At 33.7% G+C, this 22,768-nt stretch overlaps 1 protein-coding gene across 3 annotated transcripts in view; it reads right to left on the bottom strand.

Moving 5' to 3' along the window:
* Positions 1-16,473, bottom strand: part of grh (grainy head) — a 96,890-nt gene extending 80,417 nt beyond the window's left edge. For 2 of the 3 annotated variants that reach the window (XM_089696433.1, XM_089696434.1), the window contains exons 1-2: positions 16,321-16,473; positions 14,087-14,718 (exon numbers count right to left, since the gene is read on the bottom strand). In XM_089696433.1, the coding sequence (XP_089552559.1) occupies positions 14,087-14,619 (533 nt within the window). In that variant the 5' untranslated portion in view covers positions 14,620-14,718; positions 16,321-16,473. The remainder of the gene's footprint in view (positions 1-14,086; positions 14,719-16,320) is intronic. The other variant, XM_089696432.1, reaches the window with a different exon arrangement.
* Between the last annotated feature and the right edge of the window lie 6,295 nt (positions 16,474-22,768).

Below are 22,768 nucleotides of genomic sequence, written 5' to 3'. Positions count from 1 at the left end.
TTTTCAATTTATTTTTATTGAACTGGTTATACCTTGAGAAACTCGTTTTATAGTTTAAAATTAAATTCATTACAAATAATATGACACCTGTTTACAAATCAAAGAAAGAAATCATTGAAATCGTAAAAAATATTTTGCTCCCAATTTAAAATACAATTTTAGGCTGGACGAATTCAAATATGTATTAGGATAATTATATGTATTATGCTTCAATTTGCATTTATATTTACTTATCTTTTCGTGTCAAAATTTTGTTATTTTTCAGCCGACTTAAAAAAAGGAGGAGACTTCTTCTCAATGCAACTGTATTGGGTTTGTTACCTCAGAAATTTCAATTTTGATAAGCCCTTTTTTTATTTGATAGCTAGTCTTCGGGTCCCGTTTAAATTTTGTCCAGTATGTAGTTACTAACCATTTGAAGGGAGTTTATTTTTTTTTAATATTTTGTTGGGCTACCATATTATATCAGATGTCATTATATTATACATATTAGAATCCATATTTTCGTATATACAGAAGTTAATCCAACAAATCCAAAATAATATATATATATACATTACATCGGCTTACTTAAAAAAGGAACATGAGGTGTATGAAATTTATCTTAATTGCCGAATTTATACTTGTACACTTTTCGAACAAGTCTGGTGATTGCATATTATCTCGAATGGGCCAATGCAGTGCTTACGCGAGTCTCCCGAGAGAAAGTCTGCAAAGCCCTGTTATGTCGGCATTTCTCATTCCTCAAAGGCTTTCCCCCTTATTACTTTAGTAAATCTATCTCCTTGGAACTTCAAAGTAATAGTCTTAATGATTTCCTTTAGTTAAGTTCACATCCACAAACACACCAATATATAAGGTCTAGCTGGAGCCCGGGGCTTCACTCGCGTGATACTCGGGTAAAAAGTAGCCGTATTTCCGTAGACTTAGAATTATCCTTACAAAGTTCCATGTTTATAATATTAGATAATGAATATAAACTTAGAAAAATTAATATTTTTCTCGAATAAAAATAAATAGAGAAAATTAAAAACTGCACCATTTAGGTATACCGGCACTCCGCGTTAATTCTATTCGGGAGAAGTGGTCTAATCAGTGTAGTCCAAAGGATCAAAAAATGTCAATGAATGATCAAATGATCAAATATGTGCCACTTTTTATTAAGATTTATCTTGTTTCATATCTCTTATAATTGCGTCATCCAATTTTCTTAATAACGGGCATTACAAAAACTCTCGCCTTAATTGGAGCGCAAGGCAGGTAACATGAGGCTTACTTTTACATTAAACAAAATACGTAATTTCACGGGTGAACCAAATTGTTTTGAGTTATGAAGTATATTATGAGTATTAAAGAATCAAGGAAGTAAAAGAAAAATTTGGTGTGAAGCGAGCGCATCGCCGCAACATTGTGACCTCTGGCAGCGCACACGGCAAGGTCACGAACGCGCGTGCGCGTTAGTCGTGACCCGCTCGCGCGCCTCTCGCCTTCGCACCGCAAAATTCATACAAGACACGATGTGCCTAGAGTTCATTATCATTTGTAAACTTAAACCACGTTGCTTCGCATCATGTTATACATCGATGATATTCAACCGCGGCGACGGTTACATATTTACTTCTAGATTTTATTTTATGCGAAATGGGCATCATTTAAGACAATGTCATTTCAATTCTTCAAAATAAAACCTATTTATATACCTATTAAATTCTAAGAAAAGATGCGGAAAGATAAAAATCACTTGTGTGAAAATGTTAATATGGGTGATTATACAAAAATGGGGTAACTCGATGTCATCAGCCAATTTAAACAAAGTCTTATTATATTTTATTCAAATAACAATCTATTTTAAAACAATGAAGCGTCCTTTATTTGGTCACTCAATTTCACTTCTTTATTTAAAATACAAATGAATAAAAAAAATAAATTAATACCTCAAATGTCAGTACTTTGGCATGTCACAACTCCGAAAACCAACAATCAAGTGACTATCGTTTAAACATTATCAACGATTTAAGAAAACTTACAAAAACACTACAATCTTTGATGTACATAGTATTATATACTACAAATTTCATAACGCAATGTTTTCCATTTTATTTAAAAAATAAAATTAAACTTTGTCATCGTTTTCACTAGTCAGTCCGTTGTGTGTTTTTTAAATTCGAAATTCTCGCTAAATATCACCAAGTCGAGGTCAAATCCCTGTCTAAGTATTAATGTTGGTAATGAAGTTACTTGTGCACCGCATATTTTGACGGCCGTCATAACTGTACCAGCGCTAGGGTTGTGTTTGTCCTCTAAAATCTTGCTGCGCCAGTCAACATTTCAGTCCTATGGTGAGTCGTTATTTTATTGTTAATCCGATTTTTATTTTCATTTATAAATGGTTAAATATGATTTGTAAAAATATAGTTTGTTGATATTAGAAATTAGGCAAAAAAACATAATTTGTGATTATAACCTCATATTAAGTCCCTTTTCATCAATCCGCTGGCATCAGTCCTTTGTCAGATATCGTTCCAGAGGACTGACGCGACCCCATAGTACTGATAATTCTGTCGTTTTTGAGAACTTTTATCTTGATTGCTATTGGTATAAGCATTTCTATTTTATATTTCAGTTTAAAACATCATGCGCCACGCTAAAAGAACCTGAATTTGACTAGGGAAGAAACATTTAAGAAAGAGTAGCAAAGAAAAGAGCTATTGAAACAAACTACTAATAATTTTATTAAAAAAGATCTTATTTTATTTTAATTATTGATTTTGATGCTTTCAGGGCATAGCTTTTTATATTTATCAGATAAATACGTATACGTATATTACTGTGAAGTAAAATTACCTCAAAATAACATAAAAGTTAATTAATGTACTTAATAACATTATAAAAATGTCAAGGGGCTCTTATGAAAACTCAGATGAGACTTTCATTCGAGACTTTGGTTTTTAATTTTACTATAATTAGTACTTTTAACATAAATATTGGTAGATTTTTAGGGCTCCGAACCTCAAAAGGAAAAAACAGAACCCTTATAGGATCACTTTGTTGTCCGTTTGTCTGTTAAGACGTTTTTTTTGGAACGCGTGGAGGTATCAATCTGAAATTTATATTGGATACTCAAGATTAAGAACCCTTGGGGCTGTAAAAAAATCAAACTTATAACGCAACGCAATCAAAAGATACCTACATCCGTTAATACTGCAAATTTCCGCAAAATTAAATATTCGCAAGGGAATAAAAAAATACACAGGATGCTTGCAGTGTATACAGTCTACTATAAACTGCTATATAGTTTACTTCTACTTGGTAAATAGCAACGTCTTTATAACACAGATAAGGAAAAATTGCTAAAAGTGTAAATTTTTAGTTACAAACATAATAAAAAATAGGTTTTTTAGGACTCCAACTCGCACTTGGCCGTTTTATTGTTTCTATTGTTTGTGAATTACTTGAAATATCAAGTAAAACTAAGTCAAAGTAGAAAAAGTTAAGTAAGAGAGTAAGAATATTCACGTAGCGTTAAATGTCAGAAGGCTGTTTTGAAACTTGAGACATTGTTTTTTCCCAGTATCACATATTATTAATTATCATTTTTAAACGTAACTAAGTGATTTTAATACTTAAAAGACATGTGCCATTATTAAAACTGAGAGATTTGTAGTAATTTTCATTCAATTTCTTTAAGAATATTACAAAATTGTGTTTTTTATCAGTACCATGTTAGCCTCGTCAGTCCCCTGGAGGCCAATTTCAGAAAATTTAAAATATCTCACAATCTACTTAAAAAACTGGCTGGCCCGATTTGGAACAATATATTCATTAGATTAGCTATCATATACACCCTAATTTGTAACAATCTGATATAAAAAATATAGTAAACAAAATATCCTCAAAAGTTACCCCATTTTTGTATAATCACCCATATGTAGATGAAACATCAAAATAAGACTAATTGTACATAGTAGGTATGTACGTAATTAAAAGTTAATAGCATACAGTTAATACATTAGCTATGACTTTATTCACTGCCTTAATAATAATAAAGGAAAATCGTGAATGGAACGGTACAAAATGACGTATAATATCTTCTATATCACTCTTCGTAGCATAAAATATGTGTTTCTACTTATTAGTCATTGCATTCTGTAGTTAATATGTAGTACGCTCGTTATTTTTGTAATAAGTAAAGAAAAACAACGAATATTTTCCATTTGAGAAACATAAACCAATATTGTAAGAATTGCTTGTAGTTGGATTTTATACCAGTACACGGATTAAATATAAATATTAAATAACATAAACACTAACATTCTATCAGAATTAGCATAAATATTACTATTATTTATGAGTTGAAATGGTATGCACAACAAATAATGAATTCATTACCACTAGTTAGGTACTCAAACTGGTAGTAAGGATTGATGAGATTTGAAGCATTAATACAACTATCTTGATAATTAGCGTATTTCTTTGCAAGTTTATGTAGATAGAAAGCGGTTGGGAGTAACGGTTAATTGCCTTGTACCTTATATGTTGGGAGAGGAGATGACCAAAAATGGGATACATTATTCAAGGGGATCATTTACATCGCAGTGCGGCCGAGACGTGGCGGATCGCGTCTCCTTGTATGTAGACGCTGGCTTGCTCGCCACTTACTGTGCTACACAAAAAACAATTCCATATCGTCCCTCCGAGTCTTTCTTTTTTAATCGAAGTATAGGTAAGCGAATTCCACGAGAAGGTACTTCAAGAAACTGTCCTTGCTTCGCATCGGATAAAAAATGACTGGTAATTATAAGATGCCGAGATAAACCATTAAGTCTCGCAAATACCAAAATCCCGCACTCCTTAAAAGTGTAGTGTATCCGTTGTTTCTTTTTATTACGTCTTTAATTAATACCTACTGTTGTTATCTTCAAACATATTTATTACAATGGTATTACTTAGACTACTGGCTCAAGCGAATTAGGTACCTACTTGATTTAAGAAATGAAAAAGCATAAAATTTGGATAGATTACAGTGCAATATCGCTTACAACCCTACTTCTACTACACTGCACAATACTAATGGCGCAATAACTTAACAATAATTCATGTTTAGATTATACCTAGAATAATAATTGTAAGTGTATTTTCGCGTTTTGATATGTTATTAAACATAACTTATTAGAATATTAACTTCGTTACGAATATCGATTAAGTGAAATAATTAGTTCAGTATCCAAAAACAGTATGACGTGAGTGAGAGGTGCGCCCTTGTACCGCGGCGCGGTGGTCCTTGCCACAATGTCGTGGTTTTCGGACCCTGTCCACATGCCCGGGCAGTAAACACGAGTGAATGGACAACCTTACATCGAACGAAAATAGATCGACACCAAAATAATCACTTTTATCAAGGTATTGAAAACTCAAATCCGACCAAATAATTTAATGGGCGGTCGTAAACAATTATAAAACTTTTAATAATTTAACATAAATAGGTCCAACATAATATATTTTTGACAATATTTATACCACATCGTAAACCTCACCGATATCACATTTGAAATTCAAATCACGCTGCCATCAATTCCAACTAAATTAACAAAAAATCTCGAAGCGGAGGCTAATATTGCTTAATCTGTGAGAAACACATCTTTTCCGTTGACTTAATATGACCGCACTTTGTTATCTTTCTTTTCATAGTGTTTTTAATCCCCTTAATTAAAATCAATTTTCTTTAAGGTTTATTAAGTATCGATTCCAATATATGAACAAAATATACATAATGTATATAAAACGTAATACATAATGTATTTAATAAATCTGAATTATCGACTTTCAATGATAAAGTATTTATTAAAAATATAAACACAACATTAAATTACAGAAAACAATCGAATAAAACGTATCGATAAGGTCTTCAAAAACAACTAAAAATATTGGTCACATGTATCCGTATATTATTAAAATGTCGAATGGTATAACGAATCGAGTTAATAAATCGTACATTCATATACTTATATGGTAAAGCTAGCCTTGTTGACGACTGTTTCTCTCAGTCGCACAGATCACTGCTCTGTTCTCTGTCTTTATCCTACTAATAAGCTGCGGCACACACTCATAGCACTAACAGCTCACACACAAACATCACGTTAGTGTGTGTTCAGTGTGTCAATGTGATGAATAAAGAGTTTCTCCGATTTTACGAGTCAATGATTATAGATACCTATCTATGCAAAGTTGTTTAATGATTTTGAAACACTAAAGTGGTCTGACGAAACATTTTAAAATAAAAATATACATATAATGACTAACGTGCATATTTTAATTATTTCAAGCTAATAGTTGTACGTTAGAAGCTCGCAGTGTTAGTTTAAAACCTCTCAATGGGATATGTTGATACACGTTTATAACTTTTATCATTTTAATTTATAGCGGGAAATATTTTAATGTAAAAATGTTGTCACACAATTATTGCTTTTTACAGAAAACTTAACAAACAATATAAAATTCGGATCATAATATTTTAATGTATAAATTTAAATTCAATCAATATTACTTTTTAATAAATATTGCGCAATAAATAAGAATATAAATATCTTTATAATTTCTTAAAGCTTAAAATCTTAAAAGCTTGCAGGTGTCCGTAGGCGGCGCGGCAACAGCGACCCAGTATCATTATGACTAAGTGTAGATTGAATTGATTACAAATATTTAGGTCTAACGGATGCCTTGTTCATTAAAGGAACTTAGTTTCAGAATATTTGTTACTAAACAATATTAATCTATTATTACAAAATTACTTATCGATCGTCCACAACTTACATTATGGTTTATGGTATTATAGCAAGGCAATAACAATTAATTACAACTAATATATAATATTATTTAAAAATAAGTAGTTAAATAGCAATCTCAACGACATCGTATTCGCTATATTGTGGAACCTTAGCAACAATTTATTTCAATCTTATTTGAATAATGTTACGCCATCTGTCCAAAGTTACCATAGCATTGCTTTTAAAGCTTTTAATAATAATAACACCGTGTGACAAATCCGTGCTGTTTAGAGTAGACGGTTACTGAATTTGACATGTTAAATATAAATTAATTAATAATTATATGCCAATTCTGTGATATATACAAAAGTGTTATTCGCTTTATAAAAACGTAAACTAGTAACTAAAATAACCGAATTTATATAATTAAATATATCCCATATAAAAATACTATGTTTGAATTGTTATTTGCCTTAATGTATATAAATAGCAATTGACACTTGTATTGGTAAATAAAGAACAGAAACTCTTATTTTATGGATGCCTTATACGGCTATTGTTATAGGTATGACCAGATAAAAAGTGTTTAAATGATAATTGAAAATTGCTCTTGTTTTGTATTCTTGTTATTATCTTATATTTTTACTTACTGTGTTTTGTTAAACGGAAACATTATATATACTTTATATTAGGATTGTATAAATAATATAAATATAATATAACAATCAGAATCACAGAATGTCGAAAATTTATTCACTTACACATTTTATCAGTCCAACTATAACAGCAAATTCTAACAGCAAAGGAATCCCCGACAAAAACACTGGATATCGCTATGAATAATAATTAATGCGTTTATAAAAAAAGTTGGAATTTGAATCTTATTACGAATCTCAAAAGGCTTTATTTTTAAAAGCTTACATGTTCTATAAAGTTAAGATACCTTACAATTTCGGGCCTTAATAAAACCCTATAATGGATTTGCTCCGAGTTTGTGGCTGGCTGTTAACAAAAAAAAGGTATCATCAGAGATTATTTCAGTATTCTAAAGCAGACGCAACATGAAAAAAGTTTTGTAATATGAAAAATAAATATTTTTTTATGATCTATTTTCTTGTAAATATTTAATGTACCTATTCAAAATGTTTGGAATATAAACATTATATTAAATAATTAAAATTAAATAAAGTACTTTTCTTCTAGTTGCACTCTTAGCATAAATATATTAAGAAGTATTATTTCATGTAACTCTAGTGGATATCAAATTTGTATTCAACTCTTATTACACATTATATGGAATTGATGTTTCGATACATCTAGGGCATGCAGAACCGAGTCCGGTTCCAAGATTTTGAAACCCGGTTCCAAATCGAGCTCAGAACCGGGTAGAACCGGGTTACCCGGTTCTTTTATAATATCTCGGAAAAAAATACGAAATTAAACAAAAGTAAATGTAAAAGTACCTGATGGGCCTTTTATTTTACGCGGCTTATGTCTTATTTTATTAAATTAATAAAGAAACAAAATTTCAATACTTCTCTTTATTTATCAGTCTTATAAAAGTACATTGTTATCATAATATCGCATATAAACTTAAACCTTATTCATCAACTGCAAACTGTATACAAAAAAACCGGCCAAGTGCGAGTGGGACTCGCACTCCGAGGGCTCCGAACAAACATATTTTTTTATAAGGTAAAAATTTATGTTTCTAGCAATTTTTCCTTTATCTGTGTTATAAGACGTTACTTTTACCAAATTTCTAGGCTCTGTGTTCATGAGAAGTACCCTGTAGGTTTTGAGTTCCATGTAAATGTCGAAATTTGTGAAAAGTTTCAGCATTTACGGCTGTACCTATCTTTTGATGCGTTGGCTTGTGAGTTTGACTTCTTCACAGCATCAAGGGACCGTAGACTTGAGTATTCGATATAAATTTCGGCTTAATACCAAAAACAAAAACATGGCTGGATCATTATATGTGAAACAGTAAAATCAACAACTTTTCAAATTCACGACAAATCTAATAAAAATATTTCTGTAGCCTTTATTATATTTTGTCATTTTCGAAGCCAAATTTTTTTTTGGTCTACATTCTCAGAGTTGCAAACGATGCTCGAAGACTTGAGCGATGCAAGCCTTAGGGTTGGACTTACGATGAACATGACCAAAACTAAGATAATGACTAATAGCACCAAAACCACCATCATTGTCGAGGGTGGGTCAGTTGCATATGTCGATGAGTATACCTATCTTGGCCAAATAGTTTCTTTCCAAGCAAGACAGGATAAAGAAATTGGTAAACGTATTGAGAACGCTTGGAGAAGCTTTTGATCGATGAAAGAGCTGATGAAAGGAAAGATGCCTCTTTCACTAAAGCGAAGACTCATGGACATGTGCATCTTACCCATCCTCACCTACGGTGTACAGACTTGGTCATTGACTGATCGCCAAAAGTTCGCACTTGGGGTTTGGCAAAGATAGATGGAGCGCAGTATTTTGGGCGTAAAACTTATGGATCGCGTCCAAAATGAGATACTGCGCTCAAAAACACAGATAATCGATGTAGCTCATGTGAGCTGCTGAGCTGAAATGGAACTGGTCTGGCCATGTTAGCCGAATGTCGGAGGAGTTGTGGGCAAAAATTACCACTTTGTGCATCCCCAACAAGGACAAAAGGCTGCGTGGTAGTCCCAGAACAAGATGGCGAGACGAGCTTGATTCCCATTTAGCAGATTGGAGCAAAATTGCTCAAAATAGAGAGAAATGGATTGAGGGAAGAGAGGCCTTTTCTGCAGTGGGACAGCCATGGCTCATAATAATAATCTTCTTTATATATAAAAATGAATCGCAAAATGTGTTGGTAAGCGCATAACTCGAGAACGGGTGGACCGATTTCGATAATTCTTTTTTTATTATATTCCTTGAAGTACGAGGATGGTTTTTATGTAGAGAAAACGTAAATATTATGTACCACGGGCGAAGCCGGGGCGGACCGCTAGTAATAAATACAACCGTAGGAAACCTATGGCATCTAAGGTTATAGTTAGGTTATATAGAGCCAAGATTGAGGCGTGGCACGAAAATTCGCGATGCACGTGAGTCTGACGTTGCCAGATAGAATAAATTTGTTAAAATAATGCAGCAAAATATAAATAATACTTTATATTTTAATATTTTGGTCGGAACCGGGAGAACCGGGTTTCATATTATTCAGACCCGGTTCTCAAAATCATCAAAAAACCCGGGTTTACCCGGGTTTTTCGGAACCGGGTAAACCCGGGTGCATGCCCTAGATACATCCAATTCATAACGACGAAAAGAAATTTTATATCCCGTCGAGATTTTTGTCGGACGCTGGCCCGCGTTGCCCTGTGCCCAAACTAACCTCAAATACGATGTGTGCGTGTATCCGTGTGTGCGACTATCTCCAACCTGCATGATGGGAAGTGAACCCTTTACGTAGGGGAAACCGTTTTTTATTTGCACTCGGACAGCGGCATCAGGTAGAAGGATGATCGTTAATTTTTAAAGGACACACTGAACTTTGTGTTTATATGTGCAGTCATTATTAACTTTGTCATAATAAAAGGATTTTTACAAGAAATACATGTATGTCCAATTAACATATGACATCACCCTATTACTGAACTTTACAGGAACGAGCCCGTTGATGTCTTTTACTAGCGTGCTACGAAGACAGTTTTAAACTTTTATATGATTCTTTCAACCGCATAACTTGACATTTGACAACACACTTTGATATGATTTTATCTATGAATAAGCATATAATTCATATTTATAAGAACGTCAAAGTATAATTTTAAATCTTCATCTATTAAAATATAATCATTATTAAAAGAATAATCACAAATATGTATTTTTAAAAAATAACTACTCATCACATATGGTACCCACTCATTAAAGATTTTGTTTTCGAAAGCGAAATAATAACATAAAATAATAATTGGGAAGAAGGCGATGGTAAACTCATCTCGAGGGTTCACCGCAACGAGTGCGAGGTAATAAAATAAGAGAGATGGGGGGAGGACGCGGAGGGAGGGGGGGGCGATCGCTGTCGCCTTCGAGCGGCGCAACTTACGAGCTATAGCGAATTAAAGTAATATTATATATCCTTCATCTTCTTATATATAAAAATGAATCGCAAAATGTGTTGGTAAGCGCATAACTCGAGAACGGCTGAACCGATTTCGATAATTCTTTTTTTATTATATTCCTTGAAGTACGAGGATGGTTCTTATGTAGAAACCGTAAACATGTACCACGGGCGAAGCCGGGGCGGACCGCTAGTATGATATAAATACAGAAATATAGCAATTACATTTTGAAATAGTTTTGTTTCGTATGTTAGGATGTGTTCGTGTACGTTTAAAAGTTAAGAAATTCAATGTTTCCTATCATTGTAGGTGACATATTACTTATAACAAAACCAATAACCAATAACAAAACTAGCCGCTAGGAATATTGTTTTATGTCATATTTACTTTATAGCGATATAAATAGATAATTTTGTTCAATTAATAAACGCCGATCCCATGGACCACAGAATAACAAAAAGTCATCATTAAAGCCTTGGAGGCGCGACGGGTGAGGCTGCGCTGCCTCTCGGCGTCCTAAACGATTCAACCGAGTTTTTATCACTTACCTACCAATCCATATCGAGATTATTTATTCATTTTAACTAAAAGCTTTTTTATTTTATACTCCCTTATCATTGAAACCTTCGTGGTTCGGATAACCCTATTAGATGGATGCCAATTATGATTCGAGTTATCTTACATATTATATCCGTATACTTTTCCCTATCTTAACTGTCGTTTTCATGGATGAAGTACATAATTTTTCTATTTAGTACCATTTTGTTAAACTTTAAATACAGTATTGAATCAAAAATGTTTATTTAGAATATTGAGGAAAACTTGTAGGTAGAAAATATTTTCCTAGTAATACGTTACTGGGAAAATATTTCACACAAAGTAAATAATTTACACTCGCTTTTGTTGATTGATGAAAATTACGATTTTTGTGTTTATACCTACAGCAAAGAAAATTGTGAATAGAATATTTAACGCTGAATATACCTAAGCAATAAATATCCCAAAGTGTCGTGGTACTACTATAGTTAGCGACAATACAATGACCCAATGGTTGAAGTAAAATTGATTATCATCTACGTAATAATTAAATATTCCGTAAGTATTTAACATGTGTTTGTGAATGGAAGCGTATCCCCACACGGAACATTACTACGGACTTGTAGTATTGTTTAAGATTATACGATCAAATAGCGAAAGATAACAAGCAAGTTTCTTTTGTCTTCACGGAGAGTCAATGTCATTCGACAGAAACGTTTATACCTCACAATCGTAACTTTGATGGTTTGAGCCAAAATTGAATGCCTGTCCTGTGAAAAATTTTCTTGTAAATATGATCAATATCATCTTAAACGATGTTCATTCAAAATTAGTGTTGTACCTAAATATTTTATAATTCTTTCGAATGCGACACAAAAATACACCGTATCGTAAATATTTCTTAGTATGTATAAACGTTATAACATCTGCTAAATACATATAATAATTTTCTTAAATATCAGTCAATATTACTACCGCATAATTAATAATGTTATATGTTTCAAGAAACATTAAAGGCGTACCGATGTTTTTTACCACTCCATTGTTAGTCGTGAATATTAGACGCTAACGAAATGTTAATAATCGTATTGATGCTGGCTAGTTGAATAGCTACACAGCATCGAAATGTGATCGGATGGTGCGAGAGTTGGCTCGGACTCGGCAAGTTCAAGGTGAGCACGTCGCTCCACCCACACGCGCCGCTCCTAGTGCTAGCACAACCGTTACACTGGACCTTAACACAGGGCTACATACCATGAACGCTAAATTACTGCTTCGGCTATACGACTATATAAACGATCATTGAGCTGTATTTGAACAACGTATTCCGGAACGATAGGAACTTGCAGCGGAATTACAGACGATTCAATTAAAATGCTCAGTTTTTGTCTTTAATAAGTTTTCCAATTAAAAATTACCTAAATAATTTTCATTCCATCTATCTTTAATTCAGTACATAAAGAGACTTGGAGTTATAAAAGTAAGTTTTTAGATGTATCAGTATACTATTATGTATAGTAGGTACAGATGGAAAATTTTCCAAGCTAATTAGTTTAAATCGAATAATACCATATCCATACTTCATTAAGTTTCTATAACAACTGGCAGCCCTAATATAAAGTTTTGTTTATTTAAGTAGGCACTACAGTATACTCACTTCTTCAAACAATCGTCTCTCTAGAATGAGGTGCAAACGTATATAAAACGATAAATTAACCACGCGCTAATTCAGTATTTCAAGGGAATTAGTTACTTACTCAAAAATGATAAATGTGTTAAAAAAATCAATTTTAGAGAATAATTTAAAATTTCATTTAAATTCTACCAACTTAAATAAAATCTCTCCTACTTAAATATAAGCTTATTTCATTTATGACTGTTGAGACTGTTTTCCACAAAAAATTGAAAATCTATTAATGTTGAGAGAGTTCAAATCACCGTAAAATATTGTCATTTAAAAGATTTTATAAAATTTTATACGCCTTAATTACCTACTCATTGATGAAGCAGTCGCTTATCTTCTTGCAATAGTAGGATCTTGCGATGATTCTTCGAATAACTAGCAGTTGTGTTTAAAATAGTGTCCAAGAAATAACAATATTGGATTTAAATACGACTTGGAAAATAAAGGAGGTAACTCGTTGCTCGTCGTTGATGTAGATATATTTTCAAAAGTATTATGCTAGCTTTCTAACAAAGGCTTTCGGTATCGCTCTAATGTGGACATTAACTAAATAATCAGGGTATCGCTTAAAGCGATAAAGCGATACCCTGATTATTTGGTTTATCTAATCAAAATTAGAACGAGAATATCAATTATAATAGGTGTTGGAACAGTCAACTAAAAATCAGATTACTTATGATTGAACATAAGATGAAAAGAAAGATTTTATGCATACGCTATTACTTATTAGTACACTAAGTATAAATATAAAGACCAAATTATTATTTTAGGTATAATTTTTGATATCATCAAAAAAACTTACTACATATTTCTATAAAACGTTTATATTAAAGGGATCTCGGCGTTGATACCAAATCATTGTAATAATATGATGAAAGTATAAGTACTTTTATTCAATGATCAGTATATTTTAATATGATAAAACATTCTTAAAATAATAATATAATAAATTTAAATTAAAAAAACTTAGTAATTTATATAATTACCTTGGTATAGTGATGACTTGTCCTAATTCATCAGCAAGAACTAATACGGTGCCTTGACCTGGAGCTCCAACTACTACTGAGACGCCTCCATCGACTAGTTGTCCACTACCGCTTACTAGCTGCCCATCTTCCAGCTGCCCACTTATCATTTCTACTCGTTTCTGATCCGGAGTCGTAGTATAAATAACAGTCTCTTTGTCGTCTTCATATATGAGATCTATGGGGGTCTTTTCATCGATTGATTCCATTCCCTGGTCGTAAACATCAGGCTGAACAGGAACTTTATTATCTGGGGCATATGCGGCCAGCTCGTGTGGGGAGTGGCGGTACGAGTGCGCCTCTGGGGGATAGCCGTCATCGGAATCCATTTCTACTTTGTGCGGATAGTAGTCGTGAGCGGGCTGGACTGGCGTCATGGTGGCGAGGACGGCGTGAGCCGGGGCCGGCGATCGTGGCGCGGAAGGCGGAGAGGCGGCGGCCCTGGGGGTGCGGGCTCGCTCGTCGCAGGCCACTGGCTGGGGCGACGCGGACATGTCGCCGCGCTGCTCGCACGTTGCAGTGACGTTTTTGTGCAGGCGGAGGCGCCACTCAAGAGCGCCCCGCTCAACACTGAATTTCCCAAACTTTGATTTCTGAAATAAAGACCCCATCAGTAATATACTACATCATAACATTTGTTGATAAACGTGAATGTCGTGCTCGTTTGCTTCAAGTTTTTAATAAATCACTGACAGTTCGATGTCTTTCGATGTTTTTCGAAGTTCAAAAACTAAAAATGAAAGTAAATGACAACAAACAATTCAAAACAAAGCAAGAGGATCAGCTGATTCGAGTCCAGTTAGAACAGAACAAGTATTAAGTGGCACCTGACCGGCCCGAACTCGTTCAGGAACTACGTTGCCCTGGCGCTCAGAAAAGCACCACCAAACGGTACAAACTGGAAAGACTATAACATATCCACGTGGTTGTCGAACTTGTTATAGGAGAACAATAACATGAGAGAGATTTTATAACGACAGTTTCCAATTAAACTTTTTGATAAAAGCATATTAGTTTAAGAGGGTTGTTATATTCCATGTAAAACTAGTATGAAACATTTAATGACCTATATTTAAAAACAAAAACACTAATGTTTCTCTCAAGCATTCAAAAAATTCAAACTTTTCTTACACACGCTTTGGAAGCTTTCTCGTTGTATATTACAGAGGCTGCGAGGGCCGTGGAGGGTGTAAGAGAGACAAAAACATAAGCCTTAATAGCGTAGGTACTGAACGCAAGATAAACAAGGACAGATATATATTTAAAACAAAATAAATGGTCAAGATTATATCTGACCAATGTTGAAATTCGATATCTCTTCACATGAAATTTTATTGTCATGCATATTTTAGTAAATTTAAGCACGTGAAACGGGAAAATAATGTAACGTTTTATAAAGAAAACCTTCGATAACTACATTATGAAATACAATTTCGATCTGGAGTGTTTAGAACTTAATAAAAAACTGCATTAAATTTCAGTATAATATTATAAATATATATACTACTTGCTATCGTTGATTGTGTATCAATATTTAATTGCCTTGAAACATTCTTTGGTCTCATATAAACGTTGTCTCTCGGCAGGAGTAGGAAAAATAAAAGTACAAAAAGGCTTCGCCGCGAAGCTGGAACGTCGAAGTGTACGCGCGCACACAAAGACGTGCAAAGATCGTTGAATGCTTATAGCTACACACAATAAGAAATAATCGCACGTAAGTAACTCGCACAAAGATTTACCTCACTGGTACTACCTTTTATCCCTGGAATTATTTAAGGTTTTTCATTAAATATCGGATGTTTATTCCAAAAAAAAGCAAAGTAAGCATCGGCAGTGCTAAACATGAGATAGAATATGCTTTCGCTCTCAAAGCAGAGAGACTGTCACAAACAAAGAGACCAATTGGAGGTCAAGTTTCCTGAAAAGGATAACAATCATCACGACATGAGCACTGGCAGAAAATATAAACGAGCACGACATTGCACTGGCACTAATGTCGGGGGCGGTAGCGAGAATCCTGGCGCAAACCGTCACGCACGCGCGTCAAACTAGTCTCGTGACGTCACAGCCCGCCCGGCAAAATTACAAAACCGGCCGGGCGGCTCAGCCGAGTGCGCCAACAGGCAACAAGCAGCGCGGTGCAGTGAGGAACGCGCAGTCGACCGACCCCGACGCGCCACCGGAGTATCACATACCGTGGGCGGCGTCACGACGCTGCGGGCGGCGCGGGCCGGTGCGCGGGCGCGGGTACTCGAGCACACAGCGAGCGGCGCTTCGGAGCGCGGGCGCAGGTGCTCTGAGCGCAACAGCCTCCGCGCGCCGGCGCCGCCGCCCTCCTCGCTCCCCCGCACTGCCCGCGCTCTCGCACGCACCAAAACGACGAATTCATCTTCCGCTTATACTAGAACCCCCTACCCTATTCGCCCAGGGTGAAATTGCAATTCTAATAAGACTTTACTACACCTAGTATGCCAAATTATTCTAAATACATTATTCAAATAGGTTCAAGAAGAATTAAATATCAAAGTAATAGTAAATATGTTAAAAGCTTTACATGTCTTGCAATTTTAATATTTTAAATAAACTAAAACAAAATTTTTCAAAGCCTTAAAACGAATATATTTCCTTCAATATTAAACTAAAAAATAAATTTGTACCACCAGTTGTCCGAAGATAGCCCGAGGCGATGAATGCCTCCGCTTCCACAGGTCATTACAAAATTCGCGTTCAAAAGCTTAAATTTCTCAACTTGGCGCGTCTTATTAAACTTTCTTTATGTAGTTTAAATTTCAGTATAAAATATATACCTACGCACGCATATACCTACGGTCAATAAAATATCTACTTATTATTGAAATTTGTCTATTGATAGAATTGGTACTTTTAGTACCTAATTAATAATTACAATTTACAACATTTAATTTTATATTCTTACAACCGATGAAAGAAGATGAAAAAGCTCTTATATGTACATCATCAAGATCATACGATCTTTCGTCTATTTACTTTATTATATTACTAGCGACCCGCCCCGGCTTCGCACGGGTGCAATGCTGATACTAAATACACTACAGAAAAACTGTGAACGTTGTATATAAAAACATTGCGGCCCGGCCGGCCGGTACCGCCGCAAACGCTACGTCCCGCAATTTTTAAATCTGTAATATCTTCGAAAATATTCACTTAAATCATACGGTGTAAAGTGCCATATAGATCTATATTAAATGAACAATGTATTCAAGGTATTTAATTGGTTAAGGATTAATGCTGTATTGGTGAAAATCGCTTCGAAAATTAGCTTTTATTTGTCGTAAAAAGTAAATGACAAAAAAAAATTATTGTGGGTTATCCATAAGAGATAGACATATACCATCGCGGACTTTTCTGTAGACCTTTTCAATATGTATAATACTTAGTACATTATTTTGATAAAACTCGTAGGGTTCAGCCTGCGTTTGAAATATAAGCGGAAACAATGTAATTTTTTTACGACATCACATTAGAAACCTCAAAAATAACAGTACTTCTCCACTATTTAATGGATGTTATTATACATATAAACCTTCTTCTTGAATCACTATATCTATTAAAAAAAACCGCATCAAAATCCGTTGCGTAGTTTCAAAGATTTAAGCGTACAAAGGGACATAGGGACATAGGGACAGGGAAAGCGACTTTGTTTTATACTATGTAGTGATATTATGTGCTTTAAAATGTGCCAAAGAAATATACATGCATACATAATAATATTAATATCTACATATTACATACACTCGAAAAACATAACCCTCCTTTTGTCACAGATAAGTAAAAAATGAAGTTCCAATTGCTTAAAAGTTAAATAAAAAAAAGTTTAATATACCTAGAAAATAGCACGGACTCTCGTAAATATAAGATCAATAGGTGCATAATTATAATTTTACCATGCCTAATAGACCGGGAGATACTGACACAAAATTTCGAGTCATTTGTAACAGGATGGCGGTTCTACAGGGTTCTTAGTACGCAATGACAAAAAGAAAAATGATGGTGTGAACGCTGGTACCGGCGGCTTAGTCGCGTGGGCGTTAGTCGAACTCGTCGGAAAATAGCGAAAGTCAAACGATTTGTAACAGTATGGCACTTATTTTTCCTGTAAGTTTGAGGATCAACGAATATAAATACAAAATTTCAAAGATCTAGGTGTTGGAAATCTTCACTTATATAAATTAATAATAAATTTATTTTTCAAGTATGACAGCACTTTTTCCCCCTACTAGAAGTATGGCAAATATAATAATGGTCACATTTTATCAAATACTCTCCAAAAAGCCAAATGCAATACTGGTACAAAAAGATAGGCGAAATAAAAAAAATTTGCAGATTTTCGGCGGTATGGCGACCATTTGGAATCGTCCGAAAAGTATGGCATGGCGATTTTCGTAAATGGCTGCACGACGATGGTTACCTGTGCAAAAGTTAGCTTGGTACAAATGGTTGAATAATTGTTTTTTTTAAATCAACACATTCACGTCGGTATGGCGGGCTGTAAGTCATACCGGAAAAGTATGGCATGACACTACCGCCTACTTCTTTTTTATGGGCTATCGGTAAATTCTAAAATTTTTGTGTTACAAATCGTTTGACTTTCGCTATTTTTCCGACGAGTTCGACTAACGCCCACGCGACTAACCCACCGGTACCAGCGTTCACACCATCATTTTTCTTTTTGTCATTGCGTACTAAGACCCCTGTAGAACCGCCATCCTGTTACAAATGACTCGAAATTTTGTGTCAGTATCTCCCGGTCTATAATTGGAACACTTTAATTATAAACATTATATATCGATGATTAACATATCTATACTATCTATACTAATATTATAAAGAGGAAAGGTTTGTATGTATGTATGTATGTATGGTTTTCAGTTTTCACGCATAAACTACTGGACCGATTTTGATGAAATTTGGCACAGATAATCTTTAGACCCTGAGAAAGAACATAGGCTAACTTTTATTGTGAAATATGTACCACGGGCGAAGCCGGGGCGGACCGCTAGTTAAATATAAAATTAAAGAAATTATAAAATACAGGGCTCACTGAATAAATAAATTAACAATAGGTAAGTAATTTGTCTGAAAAAAAATCTATTTATCATTATCACTACAAAGTTTTTAGCGAAGTCGCTTTCTCTTTCCCAATAAATTAAGATTTAATTATACATAGGGAATGCTTAAATCTTTAAAACCACGAAACGGATTTTGATGCGGTTTTTTCATAAATATATAGATTGATTCAATTATGTATAATTTATTAGGTTTTAGACAAAGCAGGCGAAGCCGCGGGTAGAAAGCTAGTACCTACCTACATTATAATATAGTTCTGCTTGAACATAAACTTTGCAAGTGTGATAAACCATTTGTATAAATTTGTGATTTTTTCCTCTTTGGAAACCGGACCCCGTTGGACATCTATTTATTAAAAATTTTCATTGGTGCGAAATGTAAGGCAAAAATTTGTCAAAAGCTACCTACTTATATACATGTAACAAATTTATAGTCTTTTGAATTAAATACTTCTAGGATATTTATTATACATTTTGAACGTGATTTATTAATTAGGTATACATATATTATTTTTGTCGACGTACGATCACTTTGCAGCGTGAGCGGCAGTTGGTATTGCTCTAGATGTAGAAGAGAAGCATATAATTTTCATTCGATTGTATGTTTATTCGATTTAACTCAAAGACAAAAATCACAGACTTATTTAAAACTAGGTTTCCGCCCGCGGCTTCGCCCACGCAGTCAAAGAAAAACCTGCATAGTTCCCGTTCCCATGGGATTTCCGGGATTGCGTCATTTTCCCGGGATAAAAAGTAGCCTATGTCCTTTCTGGGGTATCAAAATATCTCCATACCAAATTTCATGAAAATTGATGAAGTACCTAGTTTAGGCGTGATTGAGTAACAGACAGACAGACAGAGTTACTTTCGCATTTATAATACATACATATATTAGTATGGATAGGTACATAGTCTCAGCCTTGTCACAGCATTAAATTTTGTGGGGCACTATAAAAGTATCTATTGCACGCCTCATAAGCGAAGCGTTGAGGTGGGTACTACTGTCACTTCGCGCAAAACATCTGATTTTTCAAACTTAAAATGTCTTTATGTATCATACATTGCACTTGTAAGATAATACATACACACACATATTAAGAAAAAACACTATTTTTAACATTCATGATATTTTTGATGTCATTTTTGTTATTTAAACTAGTTAAAAAACAGTTTAAAAAAGTTCTGTCTTGGACGTCCGTGTGTCTGTATGTGCGGAGGATTTTCTTGTTAACACGATAGCGACCGAAATACTTTACTAATCGAGTCTTTTTTTTTCTCTTACGCTTGAGTATGCTCAGGAATAGAACCCTTTCATTTTTCAGGGTCTGATTCGATGTGGTTTAATTGTTATTAAATAAACAAAAATAATAATTAATAAATAATTATTAAAAAAAAATTATGAGGCGTGCACTTTTGGATTTTCCAAATTATACTTAATATTATATTCATATAAATAATACATATTATGTCATCATTATCATCATCATCATCAGTCCGCACTTATTATACAGTCTGGAAATTTTCGATGGGCCCTGGAGGGAAAGTAATTGAAATTCTGGAGATAGCAAATTTTGCTGAACGAAATCATCCCTTTATATTAATTTTAGAAAAAAATAGAGTGTTATTACTTCGAATTGACTTCGAATTAATAATGTTAAAGATTTGATGATTGTTAATTTCTCGTAAAAATATTTGCTCTTAGAAATATAAATATAGGTATAATGAAATCGAATATTTTTATTGTATCATCAACGACATGTAAAATTGTAAACATAAAGAAAATTTCTAATTTCATCAACACTATTCATAGGTGAATAGTGTTGATGAAATTAGAAATTTCAAATTTATTAGGATAAATTGTTCAAAATGAGACCCCTCGTTATGGATAGGTAAATTAATTTGTTTTCTTCTGAAATTACAGATTACAATAATTAGAAGTAAAACAAATATTAATAAGACAAAATAATAGGTAATTGAATTTTAAAATGTCGGTCCTGCCAATGGGCCTGCAAAAATGTTTAGCAATCTTCACTTTCAAAATTCAATTAAGTAAGTAATTATAAACGTCTAAGAAAAAAACATGTGCATTGAATAATTATTATTTAGTTATTTCCAATGAAACTATTTTCTTACCTAAAATTGTCTTTATACAACATCTTCGGGTGTTACTTTGAGTCATAAGAAAATTCTAACTGGTTGTTATCTTGACTGAAGAACAATAATTTTTCGTAGACGTTGATCAATACCCATGTGTAGGTACTCCATAGTAATAGATTTAATATTTTACGGATAATATGGTGTAGTACAGTAAAATACTAGTTTAGACCTATTTGTGTCGATATTTTGAAGAATGAAAAAACATTTTTTTTTTATTTGTTCCCGCCCGAACCTCCGACATATCGATTTTCAAATTCGAGGTGCTCACCGCTGATCTTTAAAGAATTATACTCATTCGCAAATTTTGTTTTTTTTCCCTCGATAATCGACCTCTAAAAATATTTTATTCAAATAAAATGTAGCAGGTCTATCACTGTATAAAATTTTGTCAAAATCTGTTTACTTGTAGGTATGTTTGTACACCCAGTAATTCAAACAAATTCAAACTTTGTATTTATTATAGGTACACTTATCAGGGATGGGTGCCAATAGGTACAATAATTTTAACACGTTTTGATTAGCTTCACCTGCACAGACATACATTTCAACATCATTCAACTATATTTGTTATTATTCTGGTTACTGTTTTATTACATGTATAGATGACAACACTACATCTACACTAATAAGACGTAGTTATTATAAAGAGCAAATATTAGATTATTTGTTTGAATTCAATAGGGTCCGAAACTGCTGAATTGTTAATAAATTCTTTTACTATTAGAATTCTACGTTATCTATTCCTAGTGAACATATGCCATAGTAATGGCCATAGTAGGATGTTTTTATCCCGGGTATGGAAATTAAATCATCAGCATAGTTCCTGTTTCTGGGTTCAAACTATAGGTATTAGGTTTCCATAGCCAATTTGGATAAGTTTGATAGTTAGATTAAAACGTAGAATAATTAATTGTTAAAATCGTGTCATTTTGATTACAGAATTTTTTATGTCGTGCATTCGAGCAATTTTGGACGTGTGGACGTGTGGACGTTCGAAAAATTGTGAATAGGTACTACTTTAGACCATCTGCAATTACACATTAATTTAACAAATACTTACGTATTTAACACGGTCGCCTGAATTACCCCAATGCGCCTACCAATTTCACAGTGAAAAGAATGGTTTTTTCAAGGTTTCAAGGTCCGATGTAATCAAAGAAAAGACTAATGTGTGAAACGGTTCGCGTCGACACTCCTAAATAAGCGACAACAAATGTTCATGCCCGAACCCTTCAAAAATATATGTATAAGTGGTTGAGTTACTTTCCTAATTTAAAAATATAGGTAATTAGATTTTATTTCATAATAATTCATCGCATAATTCCTTAATTAATTCCCTTATTCATATCATTCAAAAGAAGTTTATTTTTACATGGCAAGA

This window comes from Colias philodice, chromosome 6 (assembly GCF_061535455.1).
Source record: "Colias philodice isolate Cphi_HAF_F1 chromosome 6, ilColPhil1 Martin Lab GWU primary, whole genome shotgun sequence".
Classification (NCBI taxonomy): domain Eukaryota; kingdom Metazoa; phylum Arthropoda; class Insecta; order Lepidoptera; family Pieridae; genus Colias; species Colias philodice.
This window is presented reverse-complemented; position numbering and strand designations above follow the sequence as displayed.